General features: G+C 44.1%; 1 protein-coding gene across 1 annotated transcript in view; it reads right to left on the minus strand.

Annotated features, from left to right (window-relative positions):
* The window catches only part of LOC139420347 (docking protein 6), an 83,346-nt gene extending 69,443 nt beyond the window's left edge, over positions 1-13,903 (minus strand). The window contains exon 1 of the mRNA XM_071170346.1: positions 13,644-13,903. Within this exon, the coding sequence (XP_071026447.1) occupies positions 13,644-13,709 (66 nt within the window). The 5' untranslated portion in view covers positions 13,710-13,903. The remainder of the gene's footprint in view (positions 1-13,643) is intronic.
* Between the last annotated feature and the right edge of the window lie 615 nt (positions 13,904-14,518).

Raw genomic sequence — 14,518 nt, forward strand, 5'->3', positions numbered from 1 at the left:
TCTCTTTCAAACTCTCTCGCTTTCTCTCTCCCTCCTCTCTCTTTCAATCTCTCTCCCTCCATCTCTCTCTTTCAATCTCTCTCGTTTTCTCTCTCCCTCCATCTCTCTCTTTCAATCTCTCTCGTTTTCTCTCTCCCTCCATCTCTCTCTTTTAATCTCTCTCGCTTTCTCTCTCCCTCCATCTCTCTCTTTCAATCTCTCTCCCTCCTTCTCTCTTTCAATCTCTCTCGCTTTCTCTGTCTCTCCCTCCATCTCTCTCTTTCAATCTCTCTCCCTCCATCTCTCTCTTTCAATCTCTCTCGTTTTCTCTCTCCCTCCTCTCTCTCTTTCAATCTCTCTCCCTCCATCTCTCTCTTTCAATCTCTCTCGTTTTCTCTCTCCCTCCATCTCTCTCTTTCAATCTCTCTCCCTCCATCTCTCTCTTTCAATCTCTCTCGCTTTCTCTCTCCCTCCTCTCTCTTTCAATCTCTCTTGCTTTCTCTCTCCCTCCATCTCTCTTTTAATCTCTCTCCCTCCATCTCTCTCTTTCAATCTCTCTCACTTTCTCTCTCCCTCCATCTCTCTCTTTCAATCTCTCTCACTTTCTCTCTCCCTCCATCTCTCTTTCAATCTCTCTCGCTTTCTCTCTCCCTCCATCTCTCTCTTTCAATCTCTCGCTTTCTCCCTTCTTCCATCTCTCTCTTTCAGTCTCTCGCTTTCTCTCTCCCTCCATCTCTCTCTTTCAGTCTCTCTCGCTGTCTCTCTCTCTATATCTCTTTCTGTTGGGTTCTCTCTCTCTTTCTTACTCCCTTTCTCTCTCTCAGTTCAATTCAATTCAATTCAAGGGGCTTTATTAGCATGGGAAACGTGTTAACATTGCCACAGCAAGTGAGGTAGATAATATACAAAAGTGAAATAAACAATAAAAATGAACAGTAAACATTTAACATACAGAAGTTTCAAAACAATGAAGACATCTCTCTCTATCTATCTTTTCCCTCCTTTCTCCAGACTATATCCACGTCTTCCTTTCCTCTTTCTTTACCCATCCATCCCTCTTTTCCCTCTTCCTCTTTCCCTGTGCATGGCTAGAGCTCCTCGTCAACATTAATGGGCTAAATCAGTCCAGAATTGTAATATCCATGTCCTAATGGGATAGAGTGAGATACATGATAACTCTATGTTATACATTCTGCCTGTGACACTGACTGCTATTGAACATGACATCAGGTGTAGAGGACATTGCAGGCTCTCACCCAAAACACAGCCTCTACAGTCATGATGACATAAGCAACGGGGACAGGTGCTAATCCATGACAGAGTGTAAGATGAGAGAGAAAGAGAGAAAGAAGAGGAGAAGGGAGTGTGTGAAGAAGACAAAGTGAAAAGGAGTAGCTGTTGAGAAACTCTTTGCAGTGAGAAAAGTCTGGTTCAGAAGCCTGGAACACAGGTCTGGTGAAAGAGAGAACAACTGCATTTGGCTTCAGGCCGCCCTCCATTAGAAATAATGAGAAATTAGGCTATATAAACAGGACTTCTAGTTAGAAGCCTGTGAATAGATTATAACACACAAGACAACAAATAACAATTTTCCTCTTCAGCAGTAGAATATCTCTCATACTCTGCCCTCTCTGCTATTTCAGACCAGACTGGAGCTATTATGCTCTCATTCCACATCAATAAGCCATAGGACAAGCCCTGTTAAAAAACACACCCAAATCTCATGCAAATATTCCTGTCAAGCACAGGCAACCAGGGCAGCGCTTTCCCTCATGTTTTCTTATTATCCTGGTTGTACTCTGGGGATGTTCGGCCCTTGTTGGCCACCGGGTGGTTGGAGCCGGGAACATTAGTTAAAATGTCAAACACAGCAGCAGATACAGTCAACACACCCTACAAAGCATACTTAAGAACAGGACCGAAATAGCAGCCAAATTATTCTCAAGGAGATATGGGTCAATATTGAGGTTTCTCCTCTCTGAGGTGTGGGGGAGAGAAGGGCAAATGTTTCGGCTGTTGGAAACCACACAGTGTATTGCTCATGTCAGTACATACACACACACACACACACACACACACACACACACACACACACACACACACACACACACACACACACACACACACACACACACACACACACACACACACACACACACACACACACACACACACACACACACACACGCATAAACAGACACACACTTGATTGAGTTCTGGAGTCTTGGGGATAGCTGACCTGCCCTGGCTGTCAGAACATACATGTCTCATACAGAAATAGCAGTTGCAATAGTTCACAACATCTCGAAGAGAGAATAAAAACGGATTCAAGTACAGTTCCCTACAAGCATAATATATTGATGTTACTGGTTTGAAAAAATAATAATGTTGTATATACATTGTTTTATCCATTTTATTTCCTGGTGGGATTTCTGATTCCAATTTAGATGGTTGTATAACTGTGCCAACTGTTTGATGTGAGCAGGACGTTTCTACTGTAAAATACATTTTAAAATACTCTTCCAATTGGTTCACAGTGGATGGATTCTGCTCTCAGTCATCATCATGACAATTGCCTGCTCTTTAAAACATCCCTTATCCTAAAGCCTCTCAGTATTACAGCTTCAGTCAGCAATCCCGCCGCAGCCAGAGAGCAATTTCCATTTAATCTAACTACAAGGCTGAAGCAGCTCGTTGCTAGCTGTGTTCACAGACAATAACACAGAGACAAAAAGGGATTTGACTATGCAAGAATAACCCTACTCCGTCTGTCTGTCTGAAGACAACGTATTCAGCCCAGCACAAACACAGACAAACAAAACAGGCCACGGTTATTTTTTTCTGAGTGTACTTGACAGTCTATTATTGTTTATGAGCATGGCTGTCTGAGTGTGGTCCTATATTCACTAGTATTGTATTCATTCTGTCTCCTGGCCTCAGCATGGGGAAACAGGCAGCATACACCTCACAACACACAGACATCTCAATTTAAGCCCAGCTCATAATACTCAAGCCGTGTTGTAGGGACTGACGTTTGTAGCCTAGCCATTAGCGGGCTACATTAGCATCCATACGTTAGCCTCCATACGTTAGTGTCATTGTATTAGGCTAGCCATTAGCTTGGTCTCAGATATGTATGGGCAACGATAGGCAGAGGAGTTGGCTAAACAAAAGCACATTGGCCTACAGATCTGGGACCAGGCTATTAAATATACGATTATTTGTTTATCTGTCTTAAAAATCAGGTCATTTTTTTGTATGGTTTTGTTTAATATATAGTACATGTGAAGGGGGAGGTGCCTTCCAAGCCGCTCTGTTTTTTGTGTTTGTTATTTACATCACCTGCACATGTTCTTCTCATGTACCTTTCAAGACTTCAGCATAATAGATCTTTTCTTCTTCTTGTATGCAAATAAATAAATACAAAAAAGAAATCAAAAAGCGCAGGGCCAACTATATAAGCTAGGTACACAGGTGTGGGCTGTTGTGTGAGCACCAAATGGAAGCTAGCTAGCCTGTGAAGTGACCGATGGCAGCTGGCTCAAAGGAAACAAGGAAACAGCCTATCAAAAGGGATGAAAGAGGTCCTTTCTTTAGAGCTACGACACTTGACTATTCTAATAACGCTTAGCTGACCTTCATTATCATGTAAACACAACCTGGGGATGTGATTGCGTGTAGTGCAAACCACTGCATCCGAGAGAGAGTATAATATTGCATGTTGCAGGACCACATCATTATGCCTCTTTGTGTGTTTGAGGACACTTTGTATAAGAGAGTTGTTTGCTAGAATATCATCAGAGGACTAAGGATGGTAATTCTAGCCCAGTGGATCAGATACATCCTGAGGATTACTCCTAAAGTAGGCTTACTGTTCACTGATGTTTTGGCTCCTAAAGTAGTACTGATGCTCTGGTTGGTTCGCTCATGCATTTACTTACAGCCAGAAAACATAGGGGATCCATACATGCTTGAAGCCATTTTTATGGCTGGCTCGCTGATGCCTTAAACTGGGACCGGGATGTATCCAAACTAGGTTATAACTAGGCTATATGCACAATGAGTTTTCCCTACTACTAAAATCCAAAGGGATCTCTTTCATACTGTAACTAACTTGATTTAGCTAATAGCCAGCCACTTTCACTAACAGTTTCCAAATGTAATTAAACACGTGTTAGAGGAAGAAGGAAAACATGGCCTTTTCGCTCAGAGTAAACATCAAAGGAAGTGTAGTGATGGAGTTCGTCATATTGTTTTTGTCTCATTTCCACTAAAGAACATACTCCATTGGAGTACATGGGCAGTGATTCAGAGTGACTGTGTGCAGTCTCAGCATGGAGCCATTGTGGAATGCAATTATCACTTCAGCTAACAGATTACTGGGCAGAATGAGAGGGAATCACTGGGATGCCAGGGGGAAGTGGGGAAGTGCGTAGGAAACATGCAGTTAGTTAGAGGAGTGTTTAGGGCACAGGAAGGTCAGGCGTGTGTGTGTGTGTGTGTGTGTGTGTGTGTGTGGAGGGGGAACTGTGTGTGTGCGTGTGTGTGTGTGATCTAAATGCCTGCTGCTCAGTTCCTCACAGCATTAAGTCAGATTAGCTCAATGTCCACTGCTTGCATACAAAACATACCATACAATCGGCAAATGATCAATAGTTCAACCACTAAACCACTCTTTCTTACACATACTAATGCCACATTATAGGCGTTTTCCCATCCAGACAACTGTCCAAGACCTTCATGTTTGCCATGTCTTTACGAGTATGGAAGTCATTATTTTCTCCATTATGGCCCCATAAATGATTTCCATGGAAGTGACAGTGCCAGGGCTGGTATTGTACTCCATTTACAACTTCCTTTGGCAGACCTTATCCAAAATTAATTCCTCTAACAATAACTCTTGAGGAAATATTACAAGCTGTCTTAATAGAAAGTGGATCATATTGCGGGCGGACGAGACAGCACTCCATGTTTCTCTGTAACACTGTGACTCATTAGAAAGTAGTACATTTTTTAAAAGCAGGCAGATACAGTAAGCCAGGCGCTGTGAGAAGGAAGCTGTTGTGCCATTTTACATAGTACTCAGCAGGACAGACAGGTAGCTTACTGCCAGCCCTGTATGGGGAGAGAAGTTAACTGTCACCTTCTTACTATTAAAATAACTCCCATGAGAGAGAGCGAGAGAGAGAGGGAGCGAGAGAGAGAGAGAGAGAGAGAGAGAGAGAGAGAGAGAGAGGACTCATCTCTGAATAAATAGAAGCAAGCATCAACTCCTTGGTGAGTGCTGAGAGAGGTGATAGCTGTCAGAGCTTTGCCAACACACATGTCAACGTTACCTCTAATATTACAAATACATATTACAAATGTGTTGAAATAAATATTGTTTCTTAGGCTAAATGTTCATTATTCAAAGAATGTTGTATTTGGGAGTTTTTATTAATGCAGTAATCTTTGATTGAAAATGTATGATGTTTCTCTATTTAACACAAGAGAAGAGTGTAGCGTGCACAAACAGGTAGCGTGCAAAAGTACAAACACACACAAACACACACACACACACACACACACACACACACACACACACACACACACACACACACACACACACACACACACACACAGACAGAGAGAGAGAGACTGCCGTGACTAGGCCATGTGGATGGTTATGTGGATGTGTAACTCCTTTACAGCTCCCTGATGAAAGCTAGCAAAGAGAGATTCATCAGATTACAAGTCATTACATCTCTAATTCTAAAATAAAGGTGTACCGCTTCCTGCTAAAAGCCTTTTTTCCTAAGAATAACTTCATACTTCATATTTCCTCCTCTACAGAATTCAAATATCCTATTTCAAGATCACACTATAACACAAAAACGACATACTTCATGTTAACGCACACCTCTGAAATTAGATTGAGCTACAGGTAGATCAGATTTACACACACACGCATACACACACGCGCGCGCGCACTCACACACTCACACACGCACACATAGGCATAAACCCATTGAGTTGTTCAGTAGGTTTGTGAGCCCAGAGGGATGGAGTGATTAATGAAGGGGAAAGAAGAGAAGAAGGGGATGTGAGAGATGGTGTTAAAGGAGCTACTAGCTATGATAGATACCTTTAGCCTCGGGATTTCATAGGTCAATCTCAAGTGTGTCCGTAGAAGATAATAACGCCATGGAGAATCATACGATTCAAATGGCGCTGTACATCATCAAATCTGTCATTCTAAACTGGTGCAGGGAGACGTTTGTACCTTGTGTTAATCCCGAGAGAAATGAATTATTCGCATTGCAAAAGCTACTGTTTATGTACAGTGTTCTATGATGCGTTTTGCAATTGTTTGTGATATCAGTAAAACTGTGTGCAGTACATCCATTATCTCAGTCCTCCTTCACTTACATAGTATAGCCTATAGCCACACCGACAGGCTAAGGTAGTGAACCATGCACCAGTGCTTCACTATCAAGGTCAACGTCATTACCAAAAGGACAGAGTCATCACAGGAAATGAGTGAGCTGTTTGGAAAAAAAGAGCACAAATGATTATGCAATGAAATGTCTCAAGTGTCTGTCTCAAGTAAGGCGTTTTCTGATTGTGTCTCTCCCCTCTAGTTAAGAGGCTAGATGGTGCAGCAGTTGGCTCAGTCTGTGGTGCCAGAGCATCAGGGTATCAGGGATTGATTTGGGAGATTAAATTGTCGTGGTAGGGAGTCCTCTCCTCCCTCCATCCGCGCTGAGCTGTGACTTCTCCCCTCTCTGTGTGTGGATTAGTGAACTCTGCACTTTACAGAGCAGTTTATCACAAACACAATGAAAACACAAAGCTGCTGTTGGGAGTAGTCGGGACAGACAGCTTGATGTATTATTGAGAGGATTGAGAGAGGGGGAGAGAGGGAGACAGGGAGAAAGAGGCTGGGGTTTAGACACCGAGAGAGACCGACGCGGGTGGGTCAGACAGAGAGAGAAAGGGAGGGAGAAAAAACCCCAGAGCAAACTAGAATACTATTTGGCCCTAAACAGAGAAGAATACCTGACCACTGTGACTGACACAAACTTAAGGAAAGCTTTGACTATGTACAGACTCAGTGAGCATAGCACTGCTATTGAGAAAGGCCGCCGTAGGCAGACCTGGCTCTAAGGAGAGGACAGGCTATGTACACACTGCCCACAAAATGAGGTGGAAACTGAGCTGCATTTCCTAACCTCCTGCCAAATGTATGACCATATTAGAGACACATATTTCTCTCAGATTACACAGATCCACAAAGAATTAGAAAACAAACTCAATTTTGATTTAACTCCCATATCTACTGGGTGAAATACCACAGTGTGCCATCCCAGCAGCAAGATTTGTGACCTGTTGCCACAAGAAAAGGGCAACCAGTGAAGAACAAACACCACTGTAAATACAACCCATATTTATGTTTATTTCTTTTCCTTTTTGTACTTTAACTATTTGCACATCGTTACAACACTGTATATTGACATAATATGACATTTTAAATGTCTTTATTCTTTTGGAACTTCTATGAGTGTAATGTTTACTGTTCATTTTTATTGTTTATTTCACTTTTGTTTATTATATACTTCACTTGCTTTGGCAATGTTAACATATTTTTCCCATGCCAATAAAGCTCTTAAATTGAAATTGAATTGATATTGAGAGAGGGACAGAGAGGGACAGAGAGAGAGGGGGGGATAGAGCGAGAGAGAGGCGGGGGGGTCAGACAGAGAGAGAGAGCGAGGGAGAGAGAGAGAGAGAGAGAGAGAGAGGTGGTGGGATGTCAGACGGAGAGAGAGAGAGAGAGAGAGAGAGAGAGAGAGAGAGAGAGATGTCAGAGAGAGAGAGGGAGGGAGAGAGAGAGAGAGGAGAAGAAGACAGACAGAGAAAGGGTAAAGACAGAAAGACAAAGAGAGAGAGAGAGAATGAGACAGAGGGTAGAGACCTCCCAGGCATCCTCAAGAGGGAATGGCAGAGAAGAGGAGGAGGAGGAGGAGCAGAGGAGAAGAAAGTGTATTGATGCACACAATGCCCCATTGTGAGCCCCCGGGCCCTTCTATGTGGCACATTAATTCATCAGTTGGGCCTTAGACATCTCTAACTGCTAATAGCAACATTTGTACCTGTTCAGAGTAAAAAGCTCTTTTGATAATTAAGAGCAGCGGGGATCATTGATGTGAAATATTCAAGCGAGGTCTGAAGACAGAGATTTATTTATGAAAGGAGCTGAATAGTAGCACATTTTTCACTGTGAATAATGTTGGCTGTGTTGTTTCCCATATCCTGTGAGACGCCATTCATCAGGCCCAATAAGAGCCAGTCATTTGTCTTTAGGTCTTTTGTGTCTGATAGCAGCTGATGAAAACAGAAAAACAAATTGGTCCAAGCGAACGAACGAAGGAACGCCCACGCCTGGCCCTGCATATCTGTGAGTTAATCCGCTGGGCTCCAACAACAACGCTCACCGAATATACAGATGCGGGGCTATACACTAGAGCAGTCCTTCTGGAAGCATCCTTAAAACTATCTAACAGGAAAGCTCAGCTGACAACAGTTCAGTGTAACCGAGTGCCTCATTCCAGAAACTCACCTCCGAGTACATTACAACGGCCAGTCAGTGACAGTGACTTAGCTGGTGGAAATATCCATATGCCATATTGTTTAGATCAACAACTTCACATTTCCAAAAATGGTGGAAAATAAAGTCTTACATTCTTAGAAATGGGAAGTTCACTGAAATCGCCTGCCTCTTTCCAGAAACTCACCACCAGTTAAAGGAGAGTCACTGCAGCTCCAGTTTGAGAGAGTTGCCTAGTGAGTTAGTCTACCTGCGGAGAATCTCCTGACGCCCTGTATCCAGGCCAGCCTGTCATCGTTAACAGTGAGAGCACACAGTGAGTAGAGATCCTATCTTAACTGGCTGGGGCATCTCCCACAATACAACCATTGTTCTCCTCCGTTACTGGCCTGGTGCGTCTGTTGTGCGCTCCGTCCCAAACCACATCAGGCAACGTAACCACACACTTACAGTAATACTCCTTGTTAAGATACTAGTGCTCTCTGTTGGAGCCAGAAACACAAGCGTTTCGCTACACCCGCAATAACATCTGCTAGACACGTGTATGTGACCAATCACATTTGATTTATTACAATACATATTCTGAAAATACAGTTGAGCGATCAGTGAGGACAGAGCCCCCTTTGAGTGGGGTTGAGTGAAGAACACCCCGGGAGAGACAAAGAAGAGCGGTTAGGGGAGTTAATACGAGGTGAATGGGCAGGGAGTGAAGCAACTTAGTCAGGGGGAAAACAACATGGTGGCAGATTGGACTTGTTGGGGAGATGACAATGTGTTGACTCAGAGCATAACAGGGAGTACTATAAAGAGCTCAAGCAAGATTAACGACAATCAAATCAGGGTCAGATTAAATTAAAATGCTCTCACTCTCAATCTCTCTCAATATCACTCTTTTGAAAACAGAAATCTTTCTCTCTCTCTCTCTCCCTTCCTCCCCCCAACCCTCTCTCCCTCCCTCTCGCTCCCTCTCTCTCTCCCTTCCTGCCCCATCCCTCTCTCCCTCCCTCTCGGTCCCTCTCTCTCTCCCTTCCTCCCCCCATCACTCTCTCCCTTCCTCCCTGATGGCACATTTACAGTGTCACCATTTACGGGGATGTGACTTTGAATGGCAGCCTGGCTGATAGCCAGGGAACTGTAAAAGTGACTAAATGGTGCTTCCTATATCCATTAGTTATGACTAAGATAGAGACATGCTACAGTTGACCTTTCCTCATCTCTAGCACAAACCTCAACCTGAGGAACATGGACCTGCATTCAGATGACTAAAAGGTCATGTTTTGCTCCCTTCCCCAGACAGTCTATGCTTCCGTTTCTCACAGAGAAAGACAGGATATGGGGATAATGGCAATATCCTATGCCATCGTAGCTATTTCTTACACAGTGGTAGGCCCTTCACCACCAGTTTATATTTAGTTTGGTCTGTCTGTCTGTCTGTCTGTCTGTCTGTCTGTCTGTCTGTCTGTCTGTCTGTCTGTGTCTGTCTGTCTCCCGGGCAGACTGAGTCGGAGCACAGAAAACAAGTAATAGCTTATGGTAGAAAGCCACAGGATTAGATTTAATTGAAGAACCACCTACTCTGGAAAAACATTGTTTGCTTGTTTGTTTGTGTGTGATTTTGTGCCAATTCCCACGTGTTGGGCCAGTGTGTGCGGCCACCCAATGCAGCTGTGCGAGCATTTGCGTTTGTGTGTGTGTGTGCATGTGTGTGTGTGTGTGTGTGTGTGTGTGTGTGTGTGTGTGAGAGAGAGGAAGAGACAGAGTGAGAGAGAGAGAGAGAGAGAGAGAGAGAGAGAGAGAGAGAGAGAGAGAGAGAGAGAGAGAGAGAGAGAGAGAGAGAGAGTGAGAGAGTGAGTGAGTGAGTGAGTGAGTGAGTGAGTGAGTGAGTGAGTGAGTGAGTGAGTGAGTGAGTGAGTGAGAGAGGGAAGAGAGATAGTGGGAGAGAGGTAGAGAAAGAGAGCGAGAGAGCGAGAGAGAAAGTGAGAGGGAGAGTGAGAGAGAGGGAGCGGGATAGAGACAGAGTGAGAAGAAGCGAGAGAGGGAGAGAGAGACAGAGAGAGTGAGAGTGAGAGGGAGAGGGAGGGAGAGAGAGATAGAGAAGCAGAGGGTAAGGGACAGAGTGAGAGGGAGAGAGAGAGAGAGGGAGGGAGAGAGAAGCAGATGGTAAGAGAAAGAGTGAGAGGGAGAGAGAGAGAGAGAGAGGGAGAAGCAGAGGGTAAGAGAGAGTAAGAGGGAGGGAGAGAGAGAGAGAGAGAGAGAAGCAGAGGGTAAGAGACAGAGTGAGAGGGAAAAGGGTGTAAGAGGCTTAGAAGGACAAAGAAGGAACTGAGAAAGCGGGGAAGAGATGAGAGAGAAGGGGGAGAGGTGAGAAAGAGGGGGAAAGATTAAGGAGAGGGAGCGAGATGAGGGAGAGGGGGAGATCTGAGAGAGGAAGAGAGGCGTGAGAGACTGAGTTGTGTGAGAGGTGAGAAAGAGTGTGAAAGATGAGGAAGAGAGGGAGAGGTGAGAGAGCGATGAGATGAGAGACAGGGAGCGACGAGGGACAGGGACAAGTTATGAGAGGGGAAGATATGAGGGAGCGAGGAAGAGGTGTGAGGCGAGGGCGAGACAACCATCTCTGACTCTCAGCCAGTCTGAATATCCAAGCTACGGAGGCTTAGTTGACTATATCAATACACCACACAACTCTTCACAACTCTTCAAGTATATCTAAGTAAAAATACAACAAAGGAGTTGTCTAGACTCTAAAGTAGAAATATAATGTCTTCCATCAAGGCTGGGTAAAGTGACTAAACATGACATATAAACAAAGAGAGGGAAGAACAAAAATGTGCCTAGACCTTTTTAACAATTCCACAGAAACACTGACACAGTACGATCTAACCTTCACACATGACCAGCTTCGAAAATGAGCCAATCAGGTTGACTGATGCTGATGAGGTTTTCCGCCGAATCTATTGTTAGCCGCGGAAATTCATACCACACAGAAGAAATATCCTAATATCATTCAACTGTAGTTTTCCATAATCAGAAATTGAAACGAGGAAAATATGTGAAATGGTAGCCCTCTGGAGAGTAAGGTCAGAGAGGGGGAAGCGGAGGAGGGTGGAGGAGGCTAGGTTTTGAAAGGTCAGTCATGATGCGATGGTTCTTATGTCAACTTGGACCTTTTCACGTCTGACAGACCATTTTACAGACCAGTGAACTTCGCTGAGTGGGAAAAAAAACCATCCAACAACTGCTACAGTGATATTGAAGAACATACACAAATTGCACAGTAAGGTCAGCTTTGTTTTTAACCTTCTAATGCCCTTATATTCAACTCTGGACCTCGAAGCCAGGTCCACAGTTTTATTTCTCTCATTCTCTCCCTTTAATCAGGGCCTGATCTAGGCCTGCGACACGAGGTGTAATTCATTATCAGGTAGAACAGAAAACCAGCAGGCTCTGGACACCGTAGGGTAACAGTTAAATACCCCTGCCCTAATTGTTTTTGGTTAAGGTTATGAGTTAGCACCGATATGGAATTGTTTCGACCCTGAAACAGTCCAGCAGCAAAACTGGAGAGGCAGAAGGTGAGGAGGACAACCTCTCAGTGTCTGACAGTCCTCCTATAGGTTCTCTGTCCGTCAGTCTGTCCAGTCCACCACACGCTTTATCAAAGGTGAGACACGACCGTACCAGCATGGCATTAGATTCAAACAACAAGCTGGGGGAGGTTGACAGGCTGAGAACAAAAATAACATATTGCTGTTCAGCTCTTGCCTCACAACCAGCATGATGAAAGGTAGCTGTCCTGACATAGCCACCTCCACAACAGCCAAATGTTGAATTATCTAACTCACAAAGTTACAGCAAAGCACTGTGCTAGAACACAATATACACTCACAAATACGCATAACAATGTGGACCAGAGAGATTTAAAATGGAGTGATATGATGAATGAGAGGATCAAATGTTATTTTCCTTCTCTTTTATCATAAATGTTTCATCGTAGAAAAATGAATTACAATAGTCTTATTCTAAAATGTAAATGCACAAAGACAAAGTCGTGATGAGGGCAAGGCAGGGGAGAAGAAAGCAGACATCATTAGCCAGCATCACCCATCATGGTCAGAGGAAAAGATTTCTGCTCTACATTAATTCTGTAATGTACTGTAATCTAAAAATACCCCAGCTGGCTTTAAAGATCCAGGGAATATCACAGAGTACAGGCTACCATCATCACCACCATTTACTGTTAGAATGATATTGTCTAGTGGGGGGTACAGATCACTGTATGTAATGTAAGCAAAGTGCATTGAGCATTTTGAAAAGCATTATAAACATAAGCCATTGCTACTGTTATTACAACTGTATTACTGTGTTATAATTTAGTTGTTTACTCATTGCAGTGCTTCAGTGCTTCTGATCAATACAACTCATTTGACCACAGTTGCAGTCTACTTTATGCTAGATTACCCACTTTAGCCTATTTTTCACAACCACTCTGATATACCATCCAGTCTTTATCAACACAATACTTCACCATTATCCTGACACCATCTATATCCATCATACTTGTAGGCAAGGAGTCAGTGCCCTGCATGGACTGAATATCATTTAGAAACAGCTGTTGTCAATGATGAAGTTGCCTCTGTAATTAGGGAAGTAGCCTAAATTACAACTTTGACAACCTAGTAATCAATGTGGTGATGAAGGAAATAAATAATCATCAAACTTTTTGCAAGATAATAAACGTGAATTTGACAATATCTCCAGCAAACACTATCCCAATTTGAAACATTGTTATTGCCATCATATTATGTTTAATGTCCTACATATTAACGAAAAAAACTCTCAACAAATCCAACCACTAAAGGAAAGTGAATCATGTTGTTTTGCTCCTCTATTATCAAACTCTGTAAAACTCAAAGCAGGACAGCTGCCTGCAATTAAACCTTTTCTAAATAATCCAGCTGCCTTCCTAGTGCCCCTGCCTCCCTGCCTGCCTTCCTGATGCGGCTACTGCTGCCTGCCTGTCCTGACCACAAATAACTACGTAGAAGCCTCTCCTCTCCTTCAGCAAAGTGACACTCACCCCTAGTTTCTTACTCCGTATCCGCACGTATCCCTGCTTCACTATATCATTAAAGTTGGAGGCCATGGTCAGCGCGCTCCGCCACTGCCGCGGAAAAGTAACCTCCCTTTCGGCTGCGAAGAATTCTCCCTCGCCGGAGTCAGTCCGACATCCACAACAGTAAAGAACCACAGGCAACCTTCTACGCTTTCAACGCTCGGGCAGCAGCCGGCTTCGGCGCGGCAGCGCGTTCCATACGGGAGTAGGGAGATACCATTTGTCAGATGATTTAATTCAGTCTATATAGAGAGAGAGCGAGAGAGAAAGAGAGAGGGGGGGCGCTTCCTGGAAGGCACCATCACCTCTTTGGCAGGGGGGCAGCAGGTAGCACGGTTAATACAGATGGCCAACCACAATGGTCTTCTCTCTTTTGCTATGGCACAGTTGCCTGGCTACCCATCCACATTGATATTTATTCTCCAAGATGAGTGTAGGCTATGATTGATAGAGCAGCAGAATTACATTCATGGTGAGTCATCAACGGTAGCTATCTAGCCATACACCGATAAACAGTGTCCTTCGCCCCCGTCCTTCGCCCCCGTGTCACTTTTCCCGCAGTTCTGTTAATGATGGTGAGGGCAGGTGTTCGGCAGGCGGGAGCGAAGGACACTGTGTGCTAGCTTAGCAAGCTAGTCCTAAGGAGGACTCTGGTACACAGCAGGCAGGAGTCGGGGCGACATTGTGCACTAGCAAGCTAATTAGCAACCTAGCACACAGTGTCGCTAACTAGCAAGCTAGCTAGTTCATGGTGTTGTCCTAGCCTCCCGTCTGCTGTACTAGTGGGAGGCGGGAATGACCGGTAGACAGTGTCCTTTGCCCCCGCCTCACATAATTAG

The sequence above is a fragment of the Oncorhynchus clarkii genome, chromosome 11, assembly GCF_045791955.1.
Source record: "Oncorhynchus clarkii lewisi isolate Uvic-CL-2024 chromosome 11, UVic_Ocla_1.0, whole genome shotgun sequence".
Taxonomy (NCBI): Eukaryota; Metazoa; Chordata; class Actinopteri; order Salmoniformes; family Salmonidae; genus Oncorhynchus; species Oncorhynchus clarkii.